Source organism: Colias eurytheme, chromosome 13 (assembly GCF_061535395.1).
Source record: "Colias eurytheme isolate Ceu_HAF_F1 chromosome 13, ilColEury1 Martin Lab GWU primary, whole genome shotgun sequence".
Classification (NCBI taxonomy): Eukaryota; Metazoa; Arthropoda; class Insecta; order Lepidoptera; family Pieridae; genus Colias; species Colias eurytheme.
The window spans coordinates 4,074,659-4,091,825 of NC_142992.1; the positions used below are offsets into that span (position 1 = coordinate 4,074,659).

At 33.2% G+C, this 17,167-nt stretch overlaps 2 protein-coding genes across 3 annotated transcripts in view; both read right to left on the minus strand.

Annotated features, from left to right (window-relative positions):
- Positions 1-10,761, minus strand: part of LOC149903323 (NFX1-type zinc finger-containing protein 1-like) — a 52,908-nt gene extending 42,147 nt beyond the window's left edge. For both annotated transcript variants that reach the window (XM_090109064.1, XM_090109063.1), the window contains exon 1: positions 10,588-10,761. The gene's annotated coding sequence lies outside the window, so the exon portion shown is untranslated. The remainder of the gene's footprint in view (positions 1-10,587) is intronic.
- A 2,986-nt stretch (positions 10,762-13,747) lies between these two features.
- On the minus strand, positions 13,748-16,340 carry SerRS-m (Seryl-tRNA synthetase, mitochondrial). The gene is made up of 4 exons (XM_090108371.1): positions 15,612-16,340; positions 15,171-15,358; positions 14,654-14,821; positions 13,748-14,070 (listed from the first exon to the last, which is right to left on the minus strand). Exons 1-4 carry the CDS (start codon positions 16,233-16,235, stop codon positions 13,755-13,757), a joined length of 1,296 nt encoding a protein of 431 aa, XP_089964497.1. The 5' UTR covers positions 16,236-16,340; the 3' UTR covers positions 13,748-13,754.
- Between the last annotated feature and the right edge of the window lie 827 nt (positions 16,341-17,167).

Consider the following 17,167-nt stretch of genomic DNA (forward strand, 5'->3'; position numbering starts at 1 on the left):
ATTTGTTTTTCATTTTTAATTAGCAATTGGGAATCATCAGTTTTGTTTTTTGCAGATTGATGATGTACCCTAACAATACGTCGAAAAGGGAAAGCATCAACGAATTATCGTTTTCGTCCTCTTTTTTTATTCTTCGCGTCTCTGTTACTTCTGTTTGTTTAGTTCTCAACACCCACTGAATTTTCTATGTTATTGTGATGTGATGATAATCCATTCGTTTTAATATTGGTACTTAGAGTTGGTAGACTAAACTAGAAATGGCGGACTAAATTTGTCAGCGCGTCTGTAAGATCAGAATATAAAACCAACATCCTGTATTTAAGTTACAAAATTAATAATAAAACAAAATGCCGCTACGTTGAAAATGACTAGAAGAACACCTCGGATCAATTTTGGAGTAAACAAATCATTTTCCCCGTATGGGGATTTCCCCGGATGAACTTGGGAAGTTCAAGTTCTCAATACAAGTTTATATTATATTTCGTATTTCTCAAACGAAAAATAAACATTTTTGGAACTTCAAAAAAATTATATTATAAGAAAATTTATGAGCTTACTTTAGTTTTAAAGAAATATACATCCCTTTACTGATACCCCGTAAAATAAAGAAATTGTTGCCAATCACCTTTACAATCTATTTGGTTTCATTAACTTTATGTTCGAAGATAATTTTTTTTCTAGTAGTTACACGGGTATTTTTTTCGTTTATTTTCCATATCGAAATCAAATGTTTAAAAATACGAATATTTGCACAAAACTAAGATAAAAATAATCAATTAACAAAAATATTAAATTTAATGAAGTAGAGCAACTTTCACTTCGGTATGAAGGAAAATCGAGCGTAGAGCACACGTCAGAACGCTCCGGCCCAAGGAGCGCGACTAAAGAAATTCGCTAGGATTTTTCCTTATTATTTTAAATATTTTTTTAATATTTAAAGAATTATCAAAATTCAAAAAAAAATTTTTTTAAAGGATTAATACTCATTGGTCTTCAACCAACTCGAATAAATTAATGGAAAAAATAACTTTTAGCAGTATTTATCAATCGATTTTGTGAGGCAAAAAATGGGAAATTTAATGAATTTATAACGTTCTAATTAAGAAAATCATAAGTTTTTCGGCAATTGTATTCAGCAGTTTTTAATAACGACTATATAAGGATAATAATGCGCTGATCAGATTGTGTAAATTGTAATCGGTTGCAACGTAGTGAGTGCACAAACTTAGCTCGAAATGATTTTGGGGGAAAGAGACTTATCTTGAAGGCCTGATTAAGGTAACATAAAGTAACTTTATAAATGTGAAAAAATTCACGCGCATTGCGTATATAACACTAATTGATAAACAAGAAAAAAAAATTCAGTTTATCATTTCATTAGCCGGGAAAAAATTGTCAAATAACTTGTTGAAAACGCAATTTTGCTAGACTGCAGCCTTAATGATTAAAGCTACATAGAAATCATGTATGACACAAATGTTCTTAAATTATGATTATTATTATATAAAAATAAATTCCTAGACAGCATACTTATATGTCTATCTTTTAAAATTGACTCACAATAACACGCGAAACTTCAATAGCTTAGCAATTCGGAGCTTTCTGATGATATTTGTCTACTCTTACGTTTACAACACTCTCAATCATCCCTTATTAAAAAAGTTAACATTATTACCTATTCAATAAAAAAATAATCATGTAAATCGGTGTAGAAACACCAAAGTTATACATGAAATCCATACTAATATCACACCCCGGACACTCCATACAAAATTATCGTTTTGACAGTCACACTGTAGAGACTGCAAATGTGTGTGATAACGCTTTATGGTTGGCACATTTTTGACTAGCGTAAAAAAAAATTCGCGTTTTTCTGATGAAATACATCCGTAAACAGCACAATATCTAACCATTTTCTACGAAAAACGATAATCACAAATCCAAAATAATAAAATTACTTTAAGTCAATTTGATTAATTTTGTCAATCTTCGTTGCGTATCGTCCCTGTAGAAAAATGTGGACCATTTTTAGCCTGATTGTGGTGAGGTAAGCGTTTAATTTTGGCGGGAGGCGGAGTGTCCGTTCTGTAGCGTTTAGCCACAGTTGACAGATATATACGTACAATGTACATACAGTTAGGAAACTAAGCCCCTGCGATGAAATTATGACGTTAGCACTGTTATAACTATAGGGCTGTTACCTTTTTGATATTTAACCGACTTCAAAAAATAAAGGAGGAGGTTATCAATTCAGCCTGTATATTTCTGTTTGCTTTTTTTTCACAGTCGATTTTGTGGTAATTTTAGATTAAAACTCGTTAAAATACAAAAATGGTGTAGCCTAAATATGAATTTACAAGAAGAAACAATCCGAATTAATACACCTTGTAAAAGTAAATACGTTTTTATCAGTGCTATATTTCGAAATCTTGTTTTGTTATGGACGCCGAAGGTTATTTAATGTACCTAAATTATTTATAATGCTTGATATTTGTATTATACATAGGTATATTCAATAATTATTTTAAACCAGAATTTACAATACTTGTATGTAGGTATACCTACCTACAAAATTATTTTTAAAACGATAAATTAAATTAAATTAAAAAACACAAAATATGCAGAAATAAATTAAAATTATTATTATACGAGCATAGAACCTTTCACCTTTTTGTTTTAGGATGAAAAAGAAAATAGTTTGACAGGCTTAGTGCTTGACAAAGTGGTGACGTCACGTATCGATAAAAATACAATAATTATAATATAGACTATCTTTTATGTATTATGTTTTAACATTTTGGTGAAATATATTATTTCAGTTAAATTTGAACACTTTCTTGTAGATAAGTTGATTACGGCGATCATTTTAAAAATGCCACGTACTAATTGCGAAGTATTCGGCTGCTTGAATTCAACTATACCAATTACATATTATACCACCAGATGATTTTGTTCAATATGTCGAGAAAATGGATAACATTTTCGTTGCTGCTTTAAGAGAGAACACATAAACTGTAAAGTGAAGTGGCTGAATTTATTTACAACGAATTAAACATAATCAGTTACTTAAAAAAACTGTTCATAAGATTGAGAATATTTTACACTATAAAATTTAACAATAAATTCCGAATTAGTCATAGTAGACGAAAGTATTTTTCAGTAAATAATTTGTAATTTAATTATAAAGGCATATTTATGTAATCGTTATTTTAATATCTATACATATAATAAAATCGTAGGAAAGTCAAAACTGTAGATTGAATATTTCTTTAAAAGAATACTTGGGACAATAGATACCGAAAAATATAGTTGGGCTACAAACTGAAACAATCGATATTTATTTAACGTGAAGTCATTGACATCACTTTTCTATACTACCTATGTATCTTTGTCATTCAAAATCTGTGGATGTGTCACCCGCTACTATCGATCCCCCTGAATACCCTTATGATTCTCGTAAACACGCTTGCTTGTGTGTGTGAGCCATTTCGAACGATTTGTATGAAGTTTCCTTACTGTATGTATCTGTATATTGTGGTTTAGCTACTATTATGTATTCTGTGCTAATATTATAAATGCGAAATCATGGACGTATAAAAAAAGACGGACGGTATATCGCCTAAATATTGAGTGAAGCCTAGTAATGGCGGCGAAACATCCATGCGTGTGTGCCATGTTGCCATGGCAACAGCTGTGTTGATGACAATGGCGGCTGTATTTTTTTCTATAAATTTTGCCGTAATAATTTTGTCATTAAAACATAAAAGAAATAACTTGCTTCCCTGTGGAATGTAATCCCTTGTGTTTTGTTATTTAAAATTGTACTGTTGCGACACCATTTAACCACGCAAGACGGCATTTTAAATATTTTTTGTGAAACAGTGACGCAGTTAATCAGTCGGTAGTTCACGACGTAATGGCGGCCGACTAGCTTACTATGCTGAGAGTGTGTGCGTGTTTATTGTCTTTACACGATCGCTAGCTTACTATGGTGGCTTCACGTTGTTTGTTCGTAATACGGCGTCCGTCTTTTTTTATACGTCCATGTGCGAAATTAACTCTGTCTGTTACTCAATCACGCCTAAACTACTGAACCAATTTTCATGAAATTTGGTATGGAGATATTTTGATAGCCGAGAAAGGACATAGGCTACTTTTTATCCCGGGAAAATGATGTAATCCCGGAAATCCCACAGGAACGGGAACTATGCGGGTTTTTCTTTGATTGCGCGGGCGAAGCCGCGGGCGGAACCCTAGGTACTATAAGCTGAAGAGTGAAGAGTTTGTTGAACGCGCTAATCTCAGGAAGTACTGGTCCGATTAGAAAAATTATTTCGGTGTTGGATAACCCATTCATCTATATATTATCACGCTAAGACCAACAAGAGCGGAACACCTGGTAAAACCGTGGCAGCCGGCACAGCTAGTTTACAATAAACCTACTAATAATATAGGTAGGTACTAGGTATCTAGCGAGATTATGAACTTTCGGAAAATTGAACTAGCTAGGTAAATAGGTTAGGTTAGGTTACCTGTTTTTAATTATACATATTTAATTGTGTACCAACTCATTATTATGCTAAATATACATATTACTTACTAGCGGTCCGCCCCGACTTCGCCCGTGGTACTTACATGTTTAAACTATCCTATCTCTCAAGTTGGATCGAACTGCACATGGTGTGCGAATTTTATTATAATCGGTTAAGTGGTTTAGGAGTCCATTGAGGACAAACATTGTGACACGAGATTTATATATAACTAGCGATCCGCCCCGGCTTCGCCCGTGGTACCTACATGTTTTATAGCCTATGTTGCTCAGTGAAGATGCAGCTTTCTAATGGTGAAAGAATTTTTGAAATCGGTCCAGTAGTTTATGCGTGAAAACCATACGTATACATACATACATACACACAAACCTTTCCTCTTTATAATATTAGTATAGATTTATGAACCTTACAACTTCTAATACGATAGGTATCTTATAAACTGAATTTACATCAAAACTACCTAATTATAAGGTGTGCTCAACGTGTGATAGATAAAAATATTAAATTTTGAAATTAATATCTAAGACAAATCCTGAAAAAAAAAAACGTTACCTGGGTCACTCCCTTTTTTGCAAAAAATTGTAACTACCTACACTGTAAAAATATTTACGCACGCAAAAACTATATACACATACCTATATAGGTAGGTACCTAAATATTTGAAATTAATGGCGTCCTACACTAATATTATTGTGGGTTTGCGTATTCGTGCAAAATGTGTGAGTGTGCGGCACAAGCAAACGGAAGTTAACGAGATAGTACTAAATGCGAAATACAATCCATACTAATATTATAAATGCGAAAGTAACTCTGTCTGTCTGTCTGTTACTCAATCACGCCTAAACTACTGAACCAATTTTCATGAAATTTAGTATAGAGATATTTTGATACCCGAGAAAGGACATAGGCTACTTTTTATCCCGGGAAAATGACGCAATCCCGGAAATCCCACGGGAACGGGAACTATGCGGGTTTTTCTTTGACTGCGCGGGCGATGCCGCGGGCGGAAACCTAGTATGTACATAATATATAGGTTGGTTAACCTAGTATGTACATAACATAAAGGTTTGTTTATGGCAAAAACTGCGGGTTCGATTACCATGAAATTTGGTAGGAATAGCTAATTATTATTTATTTATTTATTTTTTTTTATTTATTTATATTTTAGGAGAATCTACAGCTGTATCCTTAAAGATAGTCACATAATATAATACTTACAATAAGCCATTTACAGATTCTCACGGCTAGAAAAATGTTAATATATAACAATTACAAATGTGAGCGATTACGTACACGAATCAAATGCTTAAAACCAATGCCATTGTAACACTAATCAAATTACATATCAACTTGACCACCAAACTGACGGAAGAACTCATTAGCTAACTGACGCTTAATGGAGTAAGAACTGCTGCAGAATAAGTCAAAGTCGAACTGTTTTGATAGCTTGTTAAAATTATTGCTTACGCGTAGAATAAACGAGTTTTGACGATAGTTAGTGTTGACTGCGGAAGTAAAGATAGGATTATATTTACGAGATAAAATTGAGGGTGTGTATAAAGAAATTTTGGCTAGTAGTTCTGGGCAGTCTATTTTATTGGATGTAATGCCTAAAAGTAATAAAATATCAGAAATCTCCCGGCGATATGTTAGGGGTAGGAAGTGAAATTTGCTGCAGACCTCGTAATAATCCTCAGATTTGTACGGGACGTGTAATCGGTAACATAGGAATTTCAAAAATTTCATCTGTATTCGTTCAATTCTAGTTATATATTTATCGTATCGCGGATTCCATATTGGCGACGCATATTCTAGAATGCTACGTACGTAAGCACAAAACAGAATTTTAAACGTTTTCGCCTTTTTAAAATCTGACGAAATTCTCATTATAAAGCCTAAAGCTTTAGAAGCTTTAGCTAGAATATAATCGATATGTTTATCAAACATGAGTTTTGGGTCATGTATCACTCCTAGATCTCTTATGGCAGGGCTAGTTCCAAGATCTTGATTTTTTATTTGATAGTTGAAACGCAGTGTTTGTTTTTTACGACTAAATGAGACGACTGTGCATTTACCAGGGTTGAGATCTAATTTATTTTGAGTACAATAGTAGTCTAATTTATTAAGGTCATCTTGAAGCATAGCAGCATCAGCAGAAGATTTAATAGTCCTAAATATCTTCATGTCATCAGCAAAGCAAAGAAGATTTGAGTGTGTGAAGCAATTTGGAATATCATTTATGAATACGCAAAACATAAGAGGACCCAAAAGGGAGCCCTGAGGTACTCCACTTGGTATTACCACCCAACTTGATATATAGTTACTTATTACAACTGCTTGAGATCTATTGTTGATATACGAGGAAAACCATCTGAGTAAGTTACCTCTAATGCCCATTATGTATAATTTATGCAAGAGAATCTTGTGATCTATGCGGTCAAAACATTTACTGTAGTCCGTGTAGATTACATCGACCTGATGGCCTGTCTCCATAGCATCAGTAATGTAATCATTCAGAAGCACCAGGTTAGTCACGGTTGATCGACCTTTAAGAAATCCATGCTGATAACTCATGAATGTGTTTTTAAATACTGCATAAACCTGGTCGTATACTATTCTTTCGAAGACTTTGGCTATGATACACAATTTAGATATAGGTCTATAATTGACAACTTCCAACTTAGAACCTTTTTTGTGGACAGGTGTAACAAATGCCCTCTTCCACATTGAGGGGAATTCCATAAGAGTAAGTGATTTCTTAAATAAATAGGCTAGTGGAATGGCTATTGAGTCGGCACATTTTATAAGAAACAGTGGACTGATTTCATCAGGACCTGCAGATTTCGAAGGATCTAGTTGGGATAATGCCTTTTTTATCGTATTCAAGTCAATGTTTATCGAACAAAGGTCAAAATTTGATTCAAAATTACTTAATTCCAGTTCAGATACATAATTTGATAAATTTGTGTCAGTTTTGTCTAGGAATGTAGAATAAAAATATTCTGAGAATGCATTACAAATATTGTTTCCGGATGTGAGTAAATTGTTATTGTATTTAATATTGCTAGGTAAGCCTTTAGATTTCGATCTACATTTGAAAAAGGACCAGAAGTATTTAGGATTCTGTTCAATGGAATTTTCTACAGAATTTATATATTTTTGGTAACAGTCATTTTCTACATTCTTAACTCTATCCCTTAACAGTTTGAATGATTCTAAGCTACTTAGGTTTTTGTAAATCTTGTATTTGCGAAAATGTTTAAATTTTTCTTTAATAATCTTTTTTAAAGCTGGTGAATACCAAATAGGAAACTTATTGTCGACCACGGTTTTGCTTGGGATGTAAGTGTGTATTAGATTATTAACAATCGAATAAAAATAATTCACACATTCTTCAATAGAATGAGTCCTGTCAAACTCTTGTGACCAATTAATTTTAAACAATTCTGCATTTATTCCCTCGTAATCCCCTTTGTTGTATAATATTTTCTTCCTAGTATTCGATTTTAAATACGATATGTGAACAAATTCTACATCAATTATGAGTGCTTTATGGTAAGGGTCGATCGGTAAAAGCGGACGGACACATTCATACACAACAATAGAATCGTTCGATAACACTAAGTCGAGTATTCGGTTGCTAGCGTTATGTATGAAGTTGTACTGCTGCAAACCGTGAGTGTATAATTCGTCAATAAACAAACATTCATCACCATTCGAATAGTTTGAAGGAAGAAGTAGACCTTCAGAATTTAAATTCCAGGATATATTACTCATGTTAAAGTCGCCCGCAATAATTATTTTATCCGAGGGGTGATTGAGAATTATATTATTTAGTGCTTCTAGAAAGTTATGCAATTGTTGAGAAAAGGATCTGCCTAAGTTTTGTTTACAAAGATATAATACACATATGTGCATATTAATAAGTTCGTTATGATATTTAACACGTATAGTCAACCAGAGGTCTTCGGCAGATGATTGAAATTGCTCCTGTGACGTCACGATTAATTCCTTTCGGGTTGCGACAAGCACGCCCCCTCCCCGAGATTGTCCTGTCGCCTCATAATTCCGATCCCTACGCCACACTACATAACGATCATCAAAAAATTCCGAGTCCGATATACCATCCACAAGCCATGTCTCCGTTAACAGTATAATATCATACGAGGTTAAACATAAATTACGAAAAAATAATAAGGACTTTGTCCTTAATCCTCTAACGTTTTGATAGTAAATTGATAATTTTGTATTTTCATTAGCCATTTCGTTTTGATACAATCAATAAACGTTTAGATGTCACGTTATAATCGAATAGAACCATTAACGATTTAACCTTACGTACGTACGTATATTTGCAAGTTATAATAATTATTAGAATGATAGTTACTAGAACGTATAAAAGTAAGATAATTGATAGACTTGTGTCAAATACAACACGATGTTCCAAACGCTGCATTATCACATTCAAACCACTATTAAATAAGTAGTTATAATATATATCATTTCTACAAAATAATGTTCCTAACATTTTAACCGAGATTAAATCAAAATAGTATTTATTAAAATATAGCGATTCCGTAAGTTTATTAATAATATTCACGAGAGCTTGAGTGCGTATTAAAACCATTAGAACGTTAACGACATTAATTCTAATCATATAAGTGCGACAGAGAAAAGTGCAAATACTAAATTGCACGAGTTTGTACGGAATAGCAATAATCGGTAAAGAATAAGTATTCGGAGCATCTTTGCAACAAGCGACACAAAAGAAAAATACATCCACCCGCATTAGTAGAGAATAAACCGGTTCGACTACGGTTGAGGCATGGCTACAAAACACTTGGTATTTTGAACGAAAATTATAACATTTTAAAATAAATTGAAAACATAATATAGACAAATTTAAGCGTGATAATATTAATTGTTCGACTTTGATTTTATAAAATAAGCATTTGAATCGTTCACAATTTAGTTGTTTAACAAGAAAGAATGATACGGAATGGATACATATTATGACAATTTGTTTAAATCTGACTTTTTGGTAATTATTATAACAGGAGATGAATTATTTTTACGTACATGTATTTTACCGAATTTGACCCAGACATAATCGTAGTGCTTATCCTTGGCAGTTAATTTGCAGCTATTCAGTAGGTTCTTCATTTCAGGGCTTAAATGGTCATTCACAAAGATGCGATTGTTAGAGTCTCCATATCCGATATCACGAGCTAGCAATTCCTTCGATGCTCGAGCCGCAGCAACAAAATCCTCCTTAACGTATCTGTTCAGGAAACTAATTATGATGGGTTTATCTTTTGTCTTCTGAGACGGAACACGATATAGGTAGTTGATGTGTTCCTTTTTAATACTGAAGCTAACTTTCTGACAGATATTGTCCACAACAGAATATAGGTTTTCATTTTTCTTTATAGGAACGCCCTTGATCTCGACATTATTTAATCTTGATCTTGTGTCGTTAGCTGCCAACTGAGCCTTTAGACAGGATACCTCCTGGTCAAGACTGGAGATTTTGTGATCAAGGCTTTCGAGTTCAACCAATCTAGCGTCCATAGTTGATATTTTGTTTTATACTTTAACATCCTGTGGGTAGTCCAGTCCTTTTAATATATACCTACTTTGGGACTATCCTAGTAGAAAGTAGATCCTAGTAGTGTTTTTAGTGTTCGGGCTTTGGAAGTTGGAACGACTGGGCCGATTTTGGCAAGACTTTAACTGACAGAATTATTATATTACTTGCTCTGTGGACAGAATAATATGGCTGATGTAATAAGGGGTAGGTAACTTAATTATGCTAGTGTATGCAACTGTGGTATGCAATATTATACCTACTCCTACAGAAACATGAGGTTTAAAAGAAAATATACATTTAGGCGGGTAAATCCGCGGGACACAGCTATTCTTCCGTAAATTTTTACTAAAATAAATAATGCCATGAGGATTTTCTTTGTTAATATAAAAATTAGTATATATATACGACTGAATGCATATAATTTCCTAAAGTTAACTAACTACTTACTCTTGATCACCAAGTCCGAAAAGGTATCACAATATTTTAATCCACAGAAACCACGCACGATCGAATCGCAAATATAAGGGAATAATTCTGAAAATTGAAATTATCAATTAAATCAACTAAATGCTAAAATCTTTGCGGTACTCGCGGCGTTGCGTTTCCAAAACTCAAATGAAGTCTGAAAACAGCTCACAAGTCACAGCATTTGCATTTTGCAGTAGGTACACAGAATCTTCGACTGTTGAGTTGCAAGCTTATATTTAGCAATTATCCCAAATCGCCATTGGCCTTCATGAGGAAGGAAAATTTATACTTAAAACATTCAAGTGAAAAGTTCAAGAAATAAAAAAAATCTCAATTATTTATTAAAATGTAACTTACATTTAAATGTAAATTAATAATATTATACTTCTACGTACAAGTAGATTTGTAAATTTCTAATGAATATTTATTTGATCCTAAAAGAATTGTGACCTTTAATAGTTATCGTTTTAATTATATTCAATTAAAAGTCAAATAAATAAAAATAAAACCATAACTAAAAGTACCTATTGCGGTCAAAATACCCAATAAATGTGGAAAACAACATAACTTACATATGGTCACATCTTTATATCTATGGTCGGGTATTTCCTCAATTACCTATCGTATTTCTTTTGCAGCCAATCGAAAACAACTACGAAATAGCGGAGAATTATTCTCCAATCGAATCGACGCGACGCGGACGTTTAGATTTTACTTTTTACTTAAAGTTAAGTGTTAACAGGTCTAAAATATAATTGTTTTAGATTAATATAATAATTTATAGATCACTTGTATGTGGCATTATGATTATGTATCATATTAAACACATATTATATGATCATTTATCTAGGCTTCATTTGCGATATTTAGTTTTTTTGGACAAGAAAGACCAATAGACCAGGGTAGAAACCCTTTAAAAATAATAAAAAGTGAAAAAAAATCGCAGTAAGATGAAACCCATTAGAAAAGGAGGAAAATATGATAAAAATGTAAGGAAAAAATAAAATTACGGTTAATACGAGTTCGGGAGCTTTTAAGAGAAAAAAATTGTCTCTCTCGTTTTCCGACAAAACTACAAGTCCTACGGAAAAAAGTTCAATGGCAAAGTTGTAGCTGTAATAAAAAGATCTACAACTTTTGTATTAACAATTTTTTCACATAACCTAAAATTTAGGTGAAAAATTCAAAAAACCAAAAACTTTTTTGAATTTTTCACTCTATCTTATGCAAGATTTAACTATCATATTTTCCTCCTTTTTTAATGGGTTTCATCCTACTGCGATTTTTTTTTTGTTTCAAAAATTATCGGCTCTGGTCTACAATGGATTTTTACGTTTATTTATCGCACATACGAACTGAAAATCAGTCTGAGCTACAGACGCTCCGATTTGGTTGGTGCCAACCATATTGGAACCGACATGGCAACCATTCCAACATTGCTACAGATTAAACAGAAAGACCACAGATCAAATAATAATTTAAAGACCTACGGCTTAATATGTCATAATTTCCATTTTCCTCTTTAAACTTTGTGTCATAATATGCCCACTGCCCAGTGCCCAGTGCCCACCTGTGCTGTGGTGCCCACTGCCAACCCACCGCTCTATTGTTTTTCTTTTGGCCTTTGGGGTCTACCGTCTAGAAACATCCATAGCATAGCAATAAGCATAGCAATTAATATTGTTAATCCAATCTTATGTACTAAATTATGTAAATAATGGAAGAAGTTAAAAGCAAAGTGTACTAACAAATCAAAGGCCAGCTGCCAGAAACAAAAATGTTTATTTTCTGTTAACTTATGCTTATGTTGTGTACTGTGTAGGTACATAAATATCTCTCATAAGTCATAACTACTTATGTGTTTAAATATTTTATTATTCACTAGCTTTCCGCCCGCGGCTTCGCCCGATGTGTCTAATCTCGGGAACTACTGGTCCGATTTGAAAAATTCTTTCGGTGTAAGATAGCCCATTTATCGAGGAAGGCTATAGCACAGTATTACCATTATTTCCTACAGTAAGGAATCGCCTTTGATGTCGCGCGATGCCGCCGCCAGCGTAGGTACTTACGCTGCCACACGAAAATACGCTAGGGTTGCAACAAATGGGAAATAAAACAATTGTGATTATTAATATTATGATGAAATCTTTATTCATATGTACATTCAAAATAATTGCGATTATTAAATCTGATGTAATTATTTGTTCATAAATATATAATTACAGATATTGCACTGCTAAATATTATTTACGTGGACACTTTATTTTTGGATGTTCTTAATTGTATATTATAACATTTAACTAAGTAATGCATTCGCATTGGGATGTACAATCTGATTAGAAAATAATGAGGACAACATATACATAGCTTTGATTTTAATTCAACAGATACAATTAATACAATCTTTCTGAAATATTGTTTCCTTCTGGGATTTCAATGTAGATTTACATCCGTAAACCGAACAGTTTGTGCGCGCCATAATAGAATATGTAAGTACCTATGTATAATAAAATTATTACACAAAAAATACGACTGCGTCATCCTTTCGCGCTAGGTAAAGCGAACTAAGCGTGTTTGCTTTACGCGGCCCGCGTCGCCCGACCCCCGCCAGTTCCCCTCCGTTTCTCTGCACAAGTACATTCGTCGCACTACTGTAGGAAATAATGGTAATACTGTGGCTATAGGCTATAGATATATCATCACGCTACGACCAACAGGGGTGGAGTCACGGGGGTGAAACCGCGCGGAGCAGCTAGTGATATTATAAAGCTGAAGAGTTTGTTTGTTTGTTTGAACGCTCTAATCTCAGGATGTTCTGGTCCGATTTGAAACATTATTTCAGTGTAAGATAGCCCATTTATCGAGGAAGGCTATAGGCTATATATTATCATTACGCTAAGACCAACAGGAGCGGAGCCACGCGGGTGAAACCGCGAAGCGCAGCTAGTAAATTATACATACATAAACCTTCCTCTTCTACCACTCATCTATTAAAAAAAACTGCATCAAAATCCGTTGCGTAGTTTTAAAGATAACATACAGGTGCATAGGGACAGAGAAAGCCACTTTGTTTTATACAATTTATTGATGCCACATTTTATCTGCTAACTAGGTTTATCGGGTGAAATGAAAAACAATCTTCAAATTTAATGTTTTATTTTTAAAAGTTTTAATTTCGGCATGACTGTGTTTTTAACAATATTTTTTTTGTTGTTCATATATGGTTGTAGGATTTCTGGAATTTCTATTTTTCCCTTAGCCTGTTGATGGGTTTCCATTAAAGAAATTAACATCCGTGGAATTGCACAAGCTGTACCATTTAATGTGTGCACATAATTATCAGTTTTTCCATCATTATATTTAATGTTAAGTCTCCTGGATTGATAGTCTGTACAATTACTGCAACTCGATATTTCTCCATAATTGTTTCTGCCTGGCATCCAAGCTTCAATGTCATATTTTCTACAAGAATATTATTAACACATTGTATAAAATATTTGTGTCCTACCTAAAGGATAAAAACCACTGAATATTATACTCAGTTCCCACTATACATGTTTAACAAATTTTAAAATACTTATATCTATCCATATAAATAGCTCTAAAGATTTGTACTACTCATGGTACAGTGATTATTATTAACATGGTCATCCTATTTTTATGATTATTATTTCATAGGTCCGAGACCAAGTTTTGAGGTTAGTTGTTAGGTTAGAAATAGTGCATACAAAGCTTATGGTGCGGGAAGGTGCATTGATAAGCATTTCGAGAATATGTACTTAGAGAACAATGTTAGCCTATTTTCATATCAAATTTCCTTTAACAATGCAAATAATTGTCTATAATAAAAGTGTCATATTGTGTAAAGATTATTAGTCACAAAACTCTTTTAAAAAACTATGCACAAAATATTACACTGTTTAAACGCAGTAGTTGCAAATCACTCACCTTTATTATAAACTAGTCATTGTTTTATGAATATTTCTGTTATAATAATAGTATATACATAGTGTAATGTGTGTAATGAGAATTAGGTATAGATTACCTGTAAGCTGGTGCCCCCAATTCATGTGGTGGCATATCCAACACTCTCATGTGTATGCCTAATGGCGTAAATAATTCTTCTTGAGTTTTTCTGATATATTCTAGCATCTGATCAGACAAATTTGGATGTGAAACAATAAACATTTCAACTTTAGTAAATTGATGAACTCTGTAATTTGAAATTTGAGACTACATATGAATAATTTTAATCATACAACTAGCGGTCCGCCCCGGCTTCGCCCGTGGTACATATTTATGTTTTCTCTACATAAGAACCATCCTGGTACTTCAAGGAATATAATAAAAAAAGAATTATCGAAATCGGTCCACCCGTTCTCAAGTTATGCGCTTACCAACACACTGGTTTTATGATTCAAATTTTATAATTTGGCAACACAAATGTTGTTTACAATTTTACAGTGAGATATTTAGTAGAACACTTGCCTAATTAGGCTTAGAACTCAAAAAAAAAATAACATTTAGACTATTCTTGTACACTTTAATGCAAAAAAACAAACCTATATGTCCCTCTTTCATCTAATACATTAGAAGTCTCTGCTCTGTAGCATCTACTAACTGCGGCAAGCTTTATTGGCAATTTATCTGAAGAATGGAGAGTATTTTTAAAAAGCCCGGCTAGAGACATTTCAGCTGTACCAGAGAGATACAAATCCGGTCCATGCAATATGGGATCCAAAGAATAAATCTGAAAAAAAAATTATATAAGTATCTTTAATAATTATTTCTGTACAATCGGTTTCACTCACACACACACTTAAACATAGAGAAACAGAATAGTAATCATTTTTCTTTTTTTGCATTAATAACCATTTATAATATGAATTAAATAAAAAATTTAAGTCATGAAAATTAACCAAGTACTATTCGATTCGATTATTGTTTTACAAATAACAGTCCTAGACGAGTTCAAATTATATATTTTCTATGCAAATTTATACCTGAGTTCTGTCACTATTTACAGTCATACCACAACTTGTTATTATCGCACTTGGTAATATATCGGGTACAGAAACTAATTTGAAACCCTTTTTCAATAATGAAGACACTGTGTATTTGATTAGAGCTTCTTCATATTCAGCTAATTCACCAAAGTAGTAATAACTTTTATTATCACAAGTATATCCAAGCCTGTCAGTTCTCATCAAGTTCAAAAATTCTGTAATTTCACTGAATTCCAATGGTTTGTGAATGCCAAAATCCTTTTTTTCGTTTAAAGTAGTGACAGTGACAGGATTTTCCCCATATTGCTGAACTAAAGGATGAGTTCGATTCGGTAATAGCATCAATTCTTTGTAAAAATCCTTCTTTACATTTTCATAAGAACTTGCACTAGTAGATGTTGTTTTTAAAGTATGGTACAATTCTAGTACATGATCTAAGCTACCTATACCCTTCCGTTGATTAATATTTTGTTTAATTTCTGAACAATTTTTAATATTACAATAGTATTCTGTTTCTATTTCAGGATAGCAAGTTGAAAACAATCGCTTGCCGACGTTAATATTAAACCTCCTGTAATAAGGCGCTAGCATCTTGTTATATGTTATAATTACTTTACTCATATATTTATTATTGAATTTGTCTAAAAAAAATATTCTCAGCTAAATCCTTGATAAATCACAAAATACAGCATTTATAGACAGTTTAATTTTCATTCAAAATTACGATCTGTCGATCTGACAAGTGACAGATTCTATCATGATATTTTTTTTTTTGAAGATTTAACGGCCTGGTTACGAGACCTTTAAGCCAAGTCTAATTTTTGATCATAAATGTTCAAGATATTTTTCCTTCCTTTGTCCTTATTTAAACCGATCCAACGTAGTTCCAACAGTGTTGTTTACGTATTTGTTTATGGCACTATAACACTTTTTGTTTTAACAAATCACACAACTGGCGGCCGCGGCCGCGGCGGCGCAAGGACTCACTTATGCCTCCTCCACACATATTATGATATTATGCCAGCACTTCCGCCTTCGCGCAAGCATAGCGGTGTGCTTGCCAACGCGCTTGTGAGTTCATCCACAGTCCACACATTGGATTTGGAAGGACTTTCAGTAATCAGTATGCTTTGGTTCGGGCTCGGGCCAATGTGTGGCCGGATTCAAAATGGATGTTGGATGTTTGGATTTTTATTTTAATCGAGCTTATTTTTTGGGAACACGCAGTTTTCACTCTGATACAGCTCAATAAATTTCGTTAGGTTAGTTGTTAATTCGCCTTGCTATTTTATTTGTTTGTTTGAACGTGCTTATCTCAGGAACTACTCTGATTTGAAAAATTATTTCGGTGTTAGATAGCCTATTTGGCTATTTATTGAGGAAGGCTATATCATCACGCTAAGACCAACAGGAGTGAAGCAATGATGGTAAAACTGAGGGGCACACCTAACTGTAAGTATTTATTTTCATGCTAACTGTATATTTTAAAGTAGTACATATAATTATCTGCGGTGCTAAAAGTTTTCATTTATTTAGTCTCTGGTAACCAACCA